The 16,607-nt window shown below is 35.0% G+C and overlaps 1 protein-coding gene across 4 annotated transcripts; it reads right to left on the minus strand.

Annotated features, from left to right (window-relative positions):
- Positions 1-6,807: 6,807 nt before the first annotated feature.
- LOC115917927 (LHFPL tetraspan subfamily member 3 protein-like) lies at positions 6,808-14,768 on the minus strand. Of its 4 annotated transcripts, XM_030986630.1 has the most exons (5): positions 14,167-14,768; positions 10,773-11,024; positions 9,951-10,144; positions 9,117-9,162; positions 6,808-6,912 (listed from the first exon to the last, which is right to left on the minus strand). In XM_030986630.1, exons 1-4 carry the CDS (start codon positions 14,609-14,611, stop codon positions 9,157-9,159), a joined length of 897 nt encoding a protein of 298 aa, XP_030842490.1. In that variant the 5' UTR covers positions 14,612-14,768; the 3' UTR covers positions 6,808-6,912; positions 9,117-9,156. The 4 variants fall into 4 exon arrangements, with proteins under 4 accessions (XP_030842490.1, XP_030842483.1, XP_030842475.1 ...); XM_030986623.1 differs by lacking the exon at positions 6,808-6,912 and having other exon boundaries at positions 9,013-9,162; XM_030986615.1 differs by lacking the exons at positions 6,808-6,912; positions 9,117-9,162 and having other exon boundaries at positions 9,392-10,141.
- Between the last annotated feature and the right edge of the window lie 1,839 nt (positions 14,769-16,607).

Below are 16,607 nucleotides of genomic sequence, written 5' to 3' on the forward strand. Positions count from 1 at the left end.
TAAACCCTGACAAATAATATGTATGTGTTTGATAGTGTACATTTGCCTCATTATTAACGCCAGTTGCTGTGTCATAAAAAAAAGTATCAATTCATTTTTGCTTGCTTGTCATATATATTTTTTAAGAGGGTGGAAGGTGGAAAGTCAAAAAGTCATGACACTTTGCTAAGGAATGTTTGCCCGTCCGCCCATGGTGGTATAATGTTAATGATGTGAATATTAAGCCTTATATTTTATGCACATTGAACATGAGGTGATATTACCTTGATTTTATGAGTATGGAATGTTTTTCTTTTTGTTATTATTGTACGCAATAGAGTGAAATCGGTCTCGTGGACATTTTGTTTGAATTTTCGTATGATCTCCCGTTTTACCGTTTCTCTCTACCTCTCTCTCTCTCTCTATCTCTCACTCTCTCTCTCTCTCTCCCTCAATTTCTCCCACCTCCCTCTCTCTCTCTCTCTCTCCCCTCTCTCTCTCTGGCTTTCTCTTTCCGGAACCCAATATTTCCCTTTCTCAAATTCTCTGTTTATATTAGATTTAATGTTAGACAACCGTTATTAAAGAGATAGAAATGTCAAAACTTGCCCCCCAAAAGGGAATAGAGAAGGGAAAAGCATAAATTAAAACAAAGAAACAAAAAAGAGAGATAGAAACATGATTTATTTATGTTCATACATTTTTCTTGTTTTTGTTTTGTGTGTGTCTATAATGCATATAAAAAGCTCTAAGGTAGATTACGATGATTTGGTTCCTGTTTTAAAGAAAAAAACAATTTCATTAATTTAATTTAATATTCTGCCTATAACTCTCTAAAATTATCAGTAATAAATTCCTTGAATTTGTTCCTAATTTGTCACGGCAATATCACTAGTTTGAAGAAAAAAATTCGATGCTGCCATCCTATTCTTTGAAAACAAAATCGTCACCATTTTACCCTAACAATTTTGTTTATTCGGTCAATCACGAAAATATCAGAAGATTATGCTTAAAAATACTTTTGTTTATTGAGAGCTAAAGGGACATAATCTGTGCTTTGAACTTACCAGGAGTCATTTCATCTGAAGTATAATATCTTGCAATACCAGACAAAAGGAATATAGAAAAGAAGAAGAAGAAGAAGAAGAAGAAGAAGAAGAAGAAGAAGGAGGAAGAGGTGGAGGAGGAGAAGAAGAAGAAGAAGAAGAAGAAGAAGAGGAGGAGGAGGAGGAGGAGAGGAAGAAGAAGAAGAAGAAGAAGAAGAGGAAAGAAAAAGAAAAGAAGAAGAAAAAGAAGGAAGAAAAAGAAGAAAAAGAAAAGAAAAAGAAGAAGAAGAAGGAGAAGAAAGAAGAAGAAGAAGATAATAGAAAAATAATAATAAAAACATTACTTATAAACATAAAGATATATTAGAAGAAGAAGTCTCTAAGCGCCATAACACACACAATAAGACTGATATACAATACATCTTAAACAAGAAGAATGATTGAGCAGAAGAATAAGTAGAAGAAGGAAAAAGAAATATTAAGATGGAGAGAAGGAGGAGGATGAGGAGGATGTGAAGAACAACGAAGAAAGAGGAGAAGGAGGAGGAAAATAGGATAAGACGAAGAGGAAGAAAACGAGAAGAAGAAGAAGAAACAGAAGCAGAAAAAATGAAGAGAAAAAGAAAAGGTGAAGAATGAGCAGAAGAATAATTAGAAGAAGAAGAAATATGAATATGAGGAGGGGGGGGGGGGAAGGAGCAGAAGAAGGATGAGGAGGATGAAAAGAAGAGAAGAAGAAAAGAAAGGAAGAGTAGGAGGATAGGATCAGACTAGGAAGACGAAGAGAAGAGAGGAGGAGAACGAAGGAGAAGAAGAAAGAAGACAGAAGAAAGGAGCTCCTTCTGGCGCCTCTCCACCTTGTTTTTACATCCTTCAAAATATCATTGGTATACCATTGATTTACGTTTTTGCTCTATGTTCTATGACCCTTGATTGCCTTTGGAATCGCTGATTTAAAGTCGTAAATAGTCAATTTATTATCAAGTTCTTGTACAATTTCAATTTTATCACTGAGGGTTATTATTCTCCTATACGGCTAGCTCCACTCTCTTATCCGCCAATAAAGGCCCCATATATCTAGTGCATCTATAGAAGGTATAAGAACAATGTGAAAGAGCGCACTGAATAAAAAAAGAGGTACATTGGTAGCATACAAAAAAATAACAGTTGCAATACTGCACTTTTTTGCAATAAATACGATTCGATTTGATGCTGTAGATAGCCACAAATGCATGCGTTGGTCAGACTCTCCAGTTATGATGTTATTGTAATATCTTCCAGCCCGGTAAAAATTCATTGTTTCTAAATCGTATTATAATCGCATCGATTGGTTCGTCTCTAAAGCGTATTGACGTGGAATTATGTTTCACACCCAGAAGGAAAACAGAATTTTCATACCACTTGACGAAAATCAATATTCTGCGTTTGCACAAGTGAGATTGAACGCCCAAAGGATTTGAACGCTAATATTGCAAACAAAGCTAGTCTTTGTGCAAAAAAAAAAGAACCGGTAATATTATTATCAGTCTATACCATAGAATATGTTCATTTACGAATGAGGATAGATATCCATTTTTTCTGATTTTAAGGAAATATGTGATTTTCAGCAAGCCACATTTACATCGGAAAAAAACATTAAAATAAGTAATGAGTGAAAGCATTTGCAGTGATGATTGTTTCGTAGATTTTGGAACCTATATAGCTGTATAGTTGTAACTGTAGATAAAAGTGCTCTTCAAAATCAGCGAAAATGGAGGAGATAGAGGTGTGATATTGTGTGTTCTCAAGAAAGTCAATCCAATTACATTTTTATCTTTCTAATCAAATAAAAATTCGGACTTGTCAAAATCCTTCACCATTAATTTGATTGGAGCGTCTCAATAGTGACATTTAGAAAGTACCAAGTCGTGACGTTTGAGTAAATTAATGAAGTACAACCGTGATGATAAATTTAGCTAAAAGCTATCACGTGTACAATCTAATAAAATGACGAAGAGCATTCACAATCTGTACACCTTAAAACCTCTGGAAAACCCCATGCACTGCCGCATGACTTTGAATATATACAGGCAGATTTACACAAACAAGAGTTGGTTTAAAGAAAGTGAGAGAGAACAGTCGTGATTTTTGCCTCTTTTTGGTTCCTAGTGCAGGCCATCGATTATGATACAATCAAGTATCCTTGGAAATCTTTTGTTGCAGGTGCAATTGCCTGTTTGCAATATATCACTGTGCACCAATGCACAACCACAGTGTGACCAAGCTAACGTTATAGGTCTGTACTTGGATAACATGAGTACCGCGTGCGTCGTGCATGCGTAACGGTCGTCATTTACTCATTCTGCCAAGGTGTGTGCTATCTTCATGAGACGGGCGAGTTCGGGTGTGTGAAGTTTCTCACGATCGTACACGATGACTGTCGTGCATGTTAGTATTCTAGAGCAGTTGAAGTTGAGCTCATCAAGCCTTATCTATCTTTTGTATTTTCGTTTGGGCTGAAATAGCTGATCATCGACTTTAAGCGGATTCATTTGGATGAGAAAAGATAAAAGGAACTTGTATAATCCCCTTTTAATGAGCAATAGTAAGACTAATGACTTGTTATACTTTATTCCTCTAACTCCAACATTGAGTTCACTCAATGGAGATATTGAGGGATAGACTCAATACGTAAGGGACGGTACCTATTTCTTTTAAATATATGTCATGTAATTTCTTAGGGCATACTGCCTCAACATTTTTTTTAATTGCAAGTTATAGCGCAGTGTTAGCCAAACTATGGTGCTTTATGATGTTCTGCGCATTTTGATGCATCATTATATGCTAGGCAGTAATAGATCGGGACTCCACCCATAATTTATAACCCCTATAAAACTTGAAGTTTATACCTTATGTATATAGCTTGCAAAACATTCGAAATGTCATTGTATGTGAGTGCGTGGTTGTGTGTGCGTGTGATGTGCGGAGGTAATGCCGCGAAATAGGCGTGTCATGTATTGGTGGTATCGGTTCCACTTTTTGGTCCCATGAAGGTTTAGAAGTGTATTATTTGCAAGACGGTTCTTATCTTGATACGTGCAGACCTCTTTCGGATAAAGAGAGTAAATAATATAAGAACTGTGACTGATAAAATTACTTTATAATAATGACAACTCCAAGTTCTTCACAAAGATATAACCTCTGCTTATTCAAACAGGCCTGAACAAAAAGTCTTCTTTGAGGGTTCACAAAATGTAATGTATGATAATGTAGGCATTATGTTTAGCATGGGCAGAACGATAGCAAGTCAAAGAAATTTAGCATCTATAACATAGTTTTGCTCCAAGAACTTCATATTGTATGTACAGTCATTTTCTGATTCCACATTTCAGAAGAAAAGGGGCATTGAAATCTGGCACAGTAACCCACGTTCGAAATAATGAAAAATTCGCCCCATAAGGCTCGCTTTGTCCAAAAGTCTCGACATTGACAAAACAACAATAGCTCTTTGACAATTTCTGACTTATTGCGGTTAACGACAATAGTTGGTAGAACTGAAAGTCCCTGATACAGCTTGAAACAGAATAAATAAAAATAGAAAGCAGAATACTTCGAGAGAGAGAGACAGAATACTGCAGCTGTTCACAATGCATGGTCCATGCTATAGAGCGTCATAATTGGTAGAAAATACTAGTAAAATGTGGCACGATTTGTTGAGGATTGAATTGGAGAATCTATATATAGTACATTGTTCCAGTTGGCACATCAAGACACTCGAAAGTCAATATTTACACATATAACATAAAAACGCATTAAAGACAAATTTTACAAAGCAAGTATTTTTTTTATTCCTAAATAATCTAGTTGATAAATATATATTTATACATGTACATCATTATTGTGTATCAAATAAGTACAAGCGTGTCGATGTTAAAAGGGGGTGCTGAAATTATATAAACCTTTAAAAAAATGTATGGCATGTTAGAATACCGGTCGCCATTTTTTCTTTCTGAGACGACATACCAGTACATTATGGGTGAGGTTATACATGTTTGTATAGGTGTACAGGGTTCATATTATCCAAATGCAGTAAAACGAATAAAAACTGAATATAACTGAACTTTACATAGGTTTATGAATTATTTACACAATAATTGAACTGTGAGCTTTTAGACATTCAGTTGAAACACGGCATGTACGAATGTACGCCTTGTTTGATTAAGTATATACAGCTTTATATTAAAGGGTAACTTGGGCACGGGTCTATCAGACTTTATCACATACGAAAGAATGAAGGAGAAAGAAAATCTGGAATGTTATCCCCCCCACCCCCCCCCCCTCTCCCCCTGCAAAAAAAAATCTACAAAGACATTTTTTTTCACGCTAAATCGTCCTAGTATTTTTTTATTTTTTTTATCAATACCGAATATTGTGGCGTTTTCAAATTTCGGCACAACCTAATACGCCTATATTGCATTTAATGAAACAAACTTTAATCTGGGTAACAAAACCGTCATCCCATGCATGCATTGTCTTGAAATTCTTGACTACATCCTTATTCTTTCTTCTCAACTTGCTGGGTTTCCCCCAGTCGAAGCAAATAATAGATAAAATCAAACGATATACATTCAATTTGATATCTCTCATCATTGTTTAACTTCCGTAATCATTTGCTAAATCATTGTAAATAGGCGGACACTGTTTGGAACCAACCTTTGTTCTTAATAACCCCTCTTAAATTTCATCGAGATTATGAATTGACGGGGTCTTCGTGCAATATATACTCAAACATACATGTAATCACAGATAAGGCAATTAAAGTCCAAACCTGAGAGTTGTTGTTTAAAGTGAACATAAATCGTTCCTCGTTTAAATTATACCGCAAATTTGGGGAGGAAAACTCTCAGCATAAAAGGGAAGAAATTAGCTTATACACGTACATTTATTAACCATTTACTACACTTTTTAATAATTGTATAAAAATAGCCATTAAAAAAAACACACGTTCGTTTTCTTTCATTCAAAGCAAGGAACGTCTGGGTATTAAAGAAAATATATAGTTTTCGTATATTCGGGAAAGCAAAATAAAACAACAATATACACAAGTATTCAATAATAAAAGAGGAAAAATCTGAGTTGCAAAAGAGTCGTAGAGTACAAAAGAGTCGGAATAGGTCTACAAAGAATGAGAAAACAATTAAAGATTAGTAATAATACGAACGTGCTCAGTATATACAGATTAATACTAAAATAGACATATCTTAAGTACTCCATATCTGATTCATAAGATCTACATAGTCCTATATTACCTATGCATACTGTATGTGATATATCATCTTTATACAATTTCAGCAACATTCCCAAAAATATTATAATTCATCATCCTTTTTTTAAAAACAACTTTGATCATGAAGGAATAAGATAAAAACTGATCTGTTTTTCTTAGAACAAGTCTGAGCTATTTTGTCCCATACGTTACTTATATATCTAACATGTAACAATATTTAATATGAAGTGAAACGACTAATTTGATGTCAATTTATGGTCAGAACTCGGTAACGTATGGGACTCCAATTGTCAAATACTTTGAACTTGCCTTTCTCTGAACAATATAACACTTATTTTATTACATGTGTAGTGTATACACCTGGCAAGCATATAAATTGAAGACTAGAAGCAAACTGCACCCTCCACAAATTCTACTGTTATTTTTAAATCATCTTTGCATATTCGACGTCATCTCACGTAATTTTCATGTCCTCTGAGAGAGAAGTTGTGAAAAATGTTCAATTTTCTTTCTCTTCTCCAAATCACATCTACAGTACATACGATCAGGAATCCGTTCTGCTGACATGAGTCACATGACATCAGTTGACCAATCATGAGTTTAAGGGTTGTCAGCCGTAATCTTGGAGAAAGAATTGTACATTACACATGTAATATCATTATTAGAAAAAATGTATTAATTGTGTACTACAATAGAAGCTCCGTGGATGACCTCAACACTTTCTCAGATTGATGTAGATCAATTTTTTTTCTCACTTCGCACTTCTGGTAAAATTAATCATCATTGGAAATCGACATACACATGGACATTATAATTAATTTGTCATTTTAAGATAAGAACAGTGAAATACATGTACATGCGTTTTTTTCATGAAAAGACTTAATGAATTACACATACTAATTAATCATTAAGATAGTGAATGATTATTGACAATTAAATGACATTGAATTGCCATTCAATGAATGTGTATATAGCCCTACTGGATTAACAGAAATCCAAATGTTCTTTTCCCATGTTTGAGTAATAACAATTCTGAGTAAAAGCGGCCACGTCATTCTACGACAGGTCATAATCAACCTGTAAATTCCACCTGTTGCAGTAATTTAGTTTACACAGATTAAAGACAAAGTTGAGTCCTGGTAAAAATTTCTAAAATTTTTGTGAACATATTTATTTTCTTAACATGTCAGTTTGGAAGAAAGAATATCATAGTAGGCAAGTGCCCTCTTATCAGAAATATGATGAAAAATAGCTGACGAGTTTGGACCCAAGTCATTTGGGTGTAGACTCCCGAATGTTTATTTATGTGAGAGGTTTTCAACGAGCAGTGTAGATTTCTTTTCATCATGATCATTCAAAAACCTACCTGTATACTTTATTATTATTAACTACATAATCAACTTTTACCCAATTGATTCAATACAGTTTTTTGTACGATGTTAAATGCAAAACCAGTGCTCAACTTTATCTTTAATGGCAAACACAATTGTAAAGTTTGATCATATATCATATCAATAACTTTTACTAAAATATTTAAAAGCAAACCCATGCACAAAGTATGGTCATATCATATCAATAACTTCCATTTAAATAATAAATGCAGGATACCTTTATACCTGGGGATCACAACCTACAAGCACTGCTTTTAGTGGATCCCATTTCCTCAGAAATTAAGAACTTGTAATAATTTTATTATGTGCCAAGTTTATTTGTATAGCTAAAAATGAATTATGTATGAAATCAAATGTAATTCTTTGTTTACCTTTCTGTTGAAATGAAATAAATATGAATATGAATATGAATATAAGCACTTACCTAGTGTAAGTAGCGAGCAATTTGCACTTTGCATTAATTTGACTAAATGTCATACTTTCTAAGAAAGCTTACACATGTTATAAAAATCAGTTGCTCACTTGCTCTAGTTGACATTTGAACACAATTATTGTTTTAATCACTATAAGCAATGATTACATGTATATCTTTAATGCATTTACTGTACATGTACACTTAGTTTTAGTCACTTGTAATGGGCAGATGAATATAGATAATGAATAATCATGAAAAAATAATGGGTTCTAGTATGGCATGCAACATTGATTATCATAACAGGCTTTTTAAGGACTAATATTCATAGAAACACCCTGCAGTGCACATGCATCTATTTCAGAAGTTCTGCTGATATACAATATCTCATGCATACATGAATGAAATTCCTCAATGGAAAATTTCTTTCCTATTTGTTTTCTACTTGATCAATTCCACATGTGCAATAAACTTGATAAAGACCATACTTTGCATACCCTTTCCCACTACCTTTAAGAATCATGCATCATCGATTCACTGCACAATTGTAAATTCTAAATAAATAAGATTAAAGGTCCTTTCATGAATTTGAGAATCAATGATACATTACAAAACTTACTGAATGTCTTTTGAGATTTCTTTGTATTTTGGCTACATATACCATACTCTTCTTTATATACATGTATGTGCAAAAAATGTTTTAGGCTGCCTATCAAATTTACAATTCTGTTGATTGCAATAAGTCAGCTCATCATTAAAGGCACATAAATGTTTGTTGCTTAAGGTAAAGCATGAGGAATCATGCACATAAACTACAAAGATTGTAGTCATTTGTTCACATTTTCCTTCTTGATTTTGATTAAAGTAATAATCCTTGTTATAATCCCTTATTCTTCATTTAAAAGTTTTCTGGCTATGTATATGTAAAGTAACTAGAGCTTACTTGCAATTTATAACTACAAAGCAGTGCTTGACTAAACTACAAAATAATAAATGGGTGATTAAATTATTTTTACGGTTACCTGCTGGCTGCCAGAGACAACATAGGAGTCCAATCCATTTTTAACGCTATAAGACACATAATTAAAAACATAAATATACATACATTTGATGCACTAAACAACTGAATATAAAAATCGATCACACATTTCAATTGCAGCCATTTCTTCTTCCACTTTTAGTAGTTGATGTTTAAGTATATTACACAAGGAAATTAAGAATTGGAGCTGCCTCTTCTCAACAAAAACCAATCCTGACACAGTGAAGTTGAAGACTCTTTGAATTTTTGTTGTAGAATACATTTTTGTTTAAGTGTACAGGAAACAATGGATATTCCACATCATAGTGACAAAGATTCCTAAAGTCATGTGATTTAGGAACAGATATATCTAAGTGTATCAAATGAATCCAATATGAAATTTAAAAGGCAGATGGAATTTTTAAAAGCGGAACTTCATTATATTTTTAATATTTGTTCACGTATTTTGTAATGTTCTGGCTGGATCATCCGATGCACATTCTTGGAAGAACACTAGACATAGCACATTTCACCCTCTTCCCCGCCACACCGACCACCCCATTCAGATGACCATAGTCGCTGGTATCATAGGCACACATCCATGGAAGATACTAAACCAGTGTTATATACACCTAGCACATATGATTTGCTACAACCTACATTCCGCATGCTCTTGTAGCCCAAAGATCAATACCGACTTTCAGACCGAGACATCGTGCTCTCGATTGTTGGACTTCCGGGTCGACTTCCCGGTGCTCTTGGAGCTGCGGGTGGTACTCGAGAACTCGTCATCGGCAGCCCCGTGGCTCTCTGCCTCACGAACCGATCGTGGCCTTACCTGGGCATACACGTCATCTTCGACTCTCGGGATGGTGCTGCTGCCATCTGTGTTGTCTCCTCTGCCTGCAGTTCCATTGGCTGCGGATCCATTGATGCGGGGTCGGTTGTTCTCTCGGACGGCAGGGTAGGTGTTGAAGATAGTGGAATTGACTGTGCCGTGCTTCTTTGGCTTGGGGTGAACTCCATTACCTGCTAAAGAAATATAAAAATGCAATGCTCATTACTCATTGAACTACATTTATGTGTGCCCTAAGAGGTATCTAAAAGATGTATACAGAAAGGATTCAAGTTACACCCTTCTGTCTTTCAGCACATGATATGTTTAAACCTACCTTTTTCACATGATTTTCTGAAGACAAAAACAAAAATGTGTAAAAGTTCACTGCAAAATTGTTTTAGCACTCGTAACAGTTTTTATACACAGCTCTTTTTGAGTATTCTTGAGCTGCTTTTTTCCTCTACTCTATTCTCTGGTCTGTAAAACCATATTCTTTCACCTCACAAGACCTATCAAGTCCTCAGCGGTCCAGGTCCCGCACTAAGATTCTTTGTTATTTCAACCATGGACCAAACACTTGCCCTAACCCTAATCCTAATCTAAAAACCAATAAATCTACCTCCACTGTATTTATGAAATAAGGCCTACATATGCAGGAGCAATTCGTCATCGATATTATGAACCAACAAATCGGTACAGCAATGACAAATTCATTGGTTCATAATAACACCAACAAAATTTTCAGTGTACCATCAGTTCCAAAAGTGTCTTCTACATAGGCCTACTAAGTACATCTCTCAAACAGAAGACAGGACAACTTACTTTTGCCATTCTTGTAGTAGTCCGAGAAGTGCATGTCCATGTAGAGCTTGCCTTGCTTACTGGCCAGTATGAAGGCGAGAATGGCCAAGATGAAAGCATCAAAGACAGCGATGATTGCAAGAAAGAAGACCCATCGCAGCTCACAGCCTTTGGTGTCGGTGTAACTGATGGTGTCCTGACAGAGCGCTTTGTAGGCAGAGTGTTGGCTCCAACCGCTGGGGTATATCAGAATTCCAAGCAAAAGGCAGATACCTAGAAAGATAAAACGGTAAAAGGTAAACATTTTACTACAAATGTTTTTTTTGATTTGTTAATTAATAATGTGTTCTTCATGGAGGGTAGCCTCTTTAGTAGATTTTAAAAAAACGCTTTGCAAGCTAGAGAGCCCTTATTACATTACAGTTAAATTACAATGTAGAACAAGAAACAAATGGTAAAATATTACAATGGATAAAACAAAACAAGAGCAAAAATATAAACTAGCAATGGAAACAAGTATTAGACTTTTGGTTGTGATGCACAATTTGTTCATTCTCTTACAGCACATTCAGAGTGAACATCTAAGTTAAATGTATTTACCATGATTTTACAGTGAAGAACTGCCCCCCCCCCAATCAAAATTCAATATAATAATCTTTACTTGTGAATATTCAATATTGCTTATTCAATATTGCTTATTCAGTAAAGTACCATTTGTGTGAAGCATTGTAATCTATCATGCTATCCTCTAAAACAACTAGGATCATAAAGCAGCTGGTTTCAATTCAACGTGAATTTATTGGACTGTTTAAAACATGTACAGTATATCAGCCAGCCCGATAGAAACCTGACCTTGAACCTGAATTTCGGCTTAACAAAAAAAACGTAAAGAGAAAAAACAAGTTTAAAGATAGGATAGAAATTGGACAAGAAAAACAAATCATTCAACAATCAAAATGAAATCTTTAAAAATGCAGTTCTAACTTCAGAAGAGGCCTGACTTTGCTCTTTACAGATTTTCCATCAAGAAATATACAGATTTTCTTGTAAAGTGTGTGATTTTTCCGGAGCGATTTGGAGCTCAGACATAATATTGTAATACCAATACTCTTGAAGCTCCTCTTTGCTTTACTTTCTTACAATTTCATTGATAAGCTCCTACTGTAATGGACAACAGGTGGTACCGCTTTATTATTTGTCTTAATGATAAAAATAATACTGACATTAATTCAGATTGGCAGATCATAAATGTACAGAAACAGTTAGATACTGTAGGCCTTACCAATTCAACACAGAAAGGAATAAAGGATAAAGTGTCATAATCAGTACAGTTAAGCTGATATATTTCCATACATTACATGAAGAAAAACAACTTAAATAGGCCTACACATGTTAACCATATTGTTGCCTCTATTTCTATGAAACCTACATACATGTATGTAAATTATACATGATCACTCAGATGATCAGATCACTTTAACAAAAAAATGGTGCAAACAATTTATGATTAATGTATTCGCATTACGCCCTCACTCACTAATTCATTTACTGATTATTGCTGGCTATTATACTAAGCCCATTAGTTTAGTGAGAGTACCGTCAATTTGAAAAATTATTGCGAGAACATTAAGGGACAGATGGTCGCATGCAGGCAATGTTCTCTCTCTCTCTCGCTTTAGTATGATGCTCTTTTCACAATACAAACTCCCACATCATGAAATTCAATGGCCTGATTATTTTCCCTGCATCTCGTATCCATGGTTACCAACTCCCATAGCCATGATTGAACAAGGATAAGATGTTATCAGGTTTGCAATAAATGTCAATTCTAATGAGATTCCTGAAATGATCCAGATGAAGTACACCATTTACATAATAATGTACACAAATTCGGACAGTGACAACAATTGGTAGACATTCAAAAGAATGTTTATAAGATATCAACCTTCTATACTGCTTTGTAAACATGCCTATTATTTTTCAAAGCAGCATATTATACATTTACAAGCATAATTTATATTGCCAAGATAAATTAAAAGTAATATAATAAGTGAGAACGATCAAAACATCAATCTATGTCAATACATAAGCATAATCACTTGGATATATTTGTGTGTACATGTAACTTCAAAAGAAAAATTTAACTTAGGATTGATGTCTTTTTCAATGAATGAGTATTCAGAATCATTTGAATTGTCAAACCATTACATCCCAAAATCAGTTTAATGCTCAAAGGTAATTAGTCCCCAATTAACTACTCTGAACAGGACCAAACTATACAAATTTTCCAGTTGAAGGTCTTTAATTAGGGATTTGGAGATATACATGTACATGTAGACCATGCATGCTAAACTCTTGAATGTAATCCTGTGATTTAGAAGATACATGCATAGACATAAAAACATTTGAAAACCTGGGTCATGCATTGATCAATGTTAAATATTAACAAAAAATATACTTGAAGTTGGTGGTCACTTCCTTGTTGGTATTTTTTGGTGAATGTTGCAAGTGTATAATGGCCCTACTCGTTTATTTTACTACCCTTTTACTAGCTGAGATTTGGGAGTAAGGAGCATTTTTTTTTTCCCTTTGAATTTGTAGTGCCTCTTTTGCATTTACAAACTGTTGTTTTTTTCATTTAAAAAAAATTACAAAACTTTTTACTATACCACACAGAATAAATATACAAACCTGTATTATGTTTAAGGTATTACATTGTACATGTTTATATGTCAGAGAAATATTTTAATTTATCTTCTTTCTCAAACAATGAAACGTTTCTTCTACACAAAACAAACAAATACATTGATCTGCACATGCATGTTCAGCTAAATTCAACATCCAACATAAAGTAGGTTTATCTTTTCATTAATGGAGTAACATTTATGGCCACTTCTCTAATAGCATCATCCATTTGAAAATTGCTCTATCTTGAATAGTTAGAATAAGACTGCAGATTTAGTTCCTGAGACTATGGTGATCGACTTTACATTACATTTGAAAAGTGCCCTTATATTTGATGAATTTATAAAAGCTCACCGATGTGAAGCTTTTAAACTCAATTGGACTCACTAGACTTGTAGCCGCGAAGCACATTTCAATATTTAGGCGCGTTTAGCATTTTGACCCAAACCCAACGTACGCGACCCCAGATGCTGGTGATTGCATGTACGTCACAGAAGATGCAGATGCAGATATTAAAAGATTTATATATTTCTCATTATTATCGAATGATATGAGTACAGTACTTGTAGCCGTGTAGGCCTACACTGTAGGCATATGATATAGGCCAATTCCAATACATCGTTCATATAATACATCTATTATACATCATCATTTGATATAAATGAAAGCCAATATGTACCCCCAAAAAAACTGGGGGGACTATTGCAAAAATAATGTTACTATACTATACCTGAAAGTAACTGGAAAGCTCCGCAAATGGCGAATACAGTTCCCGTTTTTAGGGGGCTTTTGCAGAGAAAAAGGAGCATGGACACAATGGATAAGGCCACCAAAATAACAGCAATTCCCACGAAGACAGTCGCTGCCACCATAGCGGGGACGACTTCCCCATCGGCCCCTCTTACACCGGCGAAGCCAAACACCCCTCCTTCGCATGAGGGCTGAGCCCCCGTCGTACCGTAGCTCGTGCAGTATCGGTACAGTCCAAAGTTCCCTATTCCATTGGCATTGGGTCCATCACCGAGCCAGTATGGCTGCACAAAAACCACCAGGACTATGATGAAGAAACATAGAGTAAAAATGGCCCAGGCGATCGCGATGGCGCGGGCATTTCTGATGTAATTTGTGTGGTAGTAGTAAGCATAAGTCTCTTCCTTCGTTTGTTCGTTTGCCATCTTGAGTAGATGTCGTGTGCCCTAGATTGTTACAGCAATGCAAAACCAGATGGCGACAAAATATTGGTACCACTTGCAGTGTACCGCATAACCTGTTGTTCTGAATCTGGATACGAAACGAACAATGACTGTATGTACTGAAAGGCGAATGGTGTGTTTACTTTGCTGGCGTGCGAATTTGACGAAGAGCTGTGAGAAGAGCGCCACACTGAACGCCCTGTGAACGTGCATTCTTTGATCTGTCGCATATAGCAGTTCATATTATATATATATATATATATATCTCGTAGTCGGTAGAAGGTCGTAAAATCCCCAAACAAGAAGATTACCAGGGAAAGCTCTCATCAAAATATCTGTATTCAATCTATCACAATCATCTTTTTAATACTGCGCATTTTCCGCCTGGTATTCTCTTTCTCTCTCTCTCTCTCTCTCCCTCTCTCTCTCCTGTTTCTCTTCTATTATCTCTCTTATATGCCACATGTTTGTCTGTCTGTTTAGTGTGATCCCATGCACATATCCAAAGAAGGGAAAATAGTATTAAGCATGCATGCGTATTAAATACACAGTTCTATATAACTGCATCATCATAACTTCGTCATCATTCATCATTGTTAGGCCTTTTTTTTAAATGTTGCATTTCCCTTGAGGTGCCAAAATATTTTTTTTTTTAAAAGCTGACCGTAGATTTCAAGATTTTGGGGTCGGTCGCAAAGGGCAATACAACATCTTTTTGTTTTAAAGGCCTTATCATCATCGTCACCATCGGCATCAGCAGCATTTATTCCCTTTCTTTGGTATCGGTAGTATTACTATTTTTTTTATTACAATATATACAATTATTATTATTATTCACCTAAGTGGCATCTATTGGGGTAACATGAAGGTGATTGCTAAAGGGACCGATTACAAATACAATCATTGGCGTTGTTTTTTCAGTTTTTAGCAAACATCGAGATGATGAATTAATGAATAAAATTATCACTTAACTTGAACATGTCAATGAAACATATCATTCAACTTTTAACACAAACTAAGCGCCTCTTGAAATTGATTTTGGTAACCCTGTTTAAACGTTTACCCAGAGAGTCAAACACAAAGCCCGACTACTTAGCATTGTGGCACAGCAAATTAAGTTTTTACTTAATTGCTAATCATATCAAAACGATCGATGATGAACTCGATTAGCTGCAATTATCTTCTCCCATCCATACTGTACTGTTGCAGTATGCAGTCGAGAGGGCAGCATACTAAATGCCAAAGCGTCGCCTGCTAGCTAGTCTGAATGCCTACACATATTTTCTTTAGCTTTATATATAAATTTTCGTTATGGCGATGTATAATTGATCACGTCCTTAGAAAATAAAGACACCCAGATTTTCTCTCACTTTCTCTCCCAATCTCTCCATTGCCCCCCGCCCCCCCCCCTCATATCTCTCTCTCTCTCTATCTTTCCCACACTCATTTTTCAGGCAAAAATGAAAATTAATGAAATTTTAAAAAATAACAAATTTACCTTTAAAAATCGTAAACAACTTTATTTTTCTTGCACAGAATTCACTTGAACAAAGAATTGGATACGATTCGCGTTACCTTCTTCAAACAAACTCTTTGATAGATTTGCAGTTTTGTTTGGATACGCATGCAATCAAATCAGTCAGTAATAATTATGTGTATGTACTTTTGCCCATTTCTAAATTCTCATTAGGAGTTAGTACATACTGAGATTCCATGAAGGATATCTCTAGAACACCAGCCACATGACTTGTGCATAAAACAAAAAAACATAATTCCAATCACACACCAAAACGACAAAGCTCAATTTGAACCCATAGCTTATTGGTCTGAACCAAAAGCAAAGTGCTGTTTATGTGATAACTTGATAAACTGGGGCATAGAGTTAAATGACTGTACAATGAGTTTCTAATTCTCTATTTCTGAAGTAACTGAAAGAGAATAAAGACAAGAACAGGGACATAAATGGAGACAATTAACT

The sequence above is a fragment of the Strongylocentrotus purpuratus genome, unplaced genomic scaffold (genome assembly GCF_000002235.5).
Source record: "Strongylocentrotus purpuratus isolate Spur 01 unplaced genomic scaffold, Spur_5.0 spur5_contig_838, whole genome shotgun sequence".
Lineage (NCBI taxonomy): Eukaryota > Metazoa > Echinodermata > Echinoidea > Camarodonta > Strongylocentrotidae > Strongylocentrotus > Strongylocentrotus purpuratus.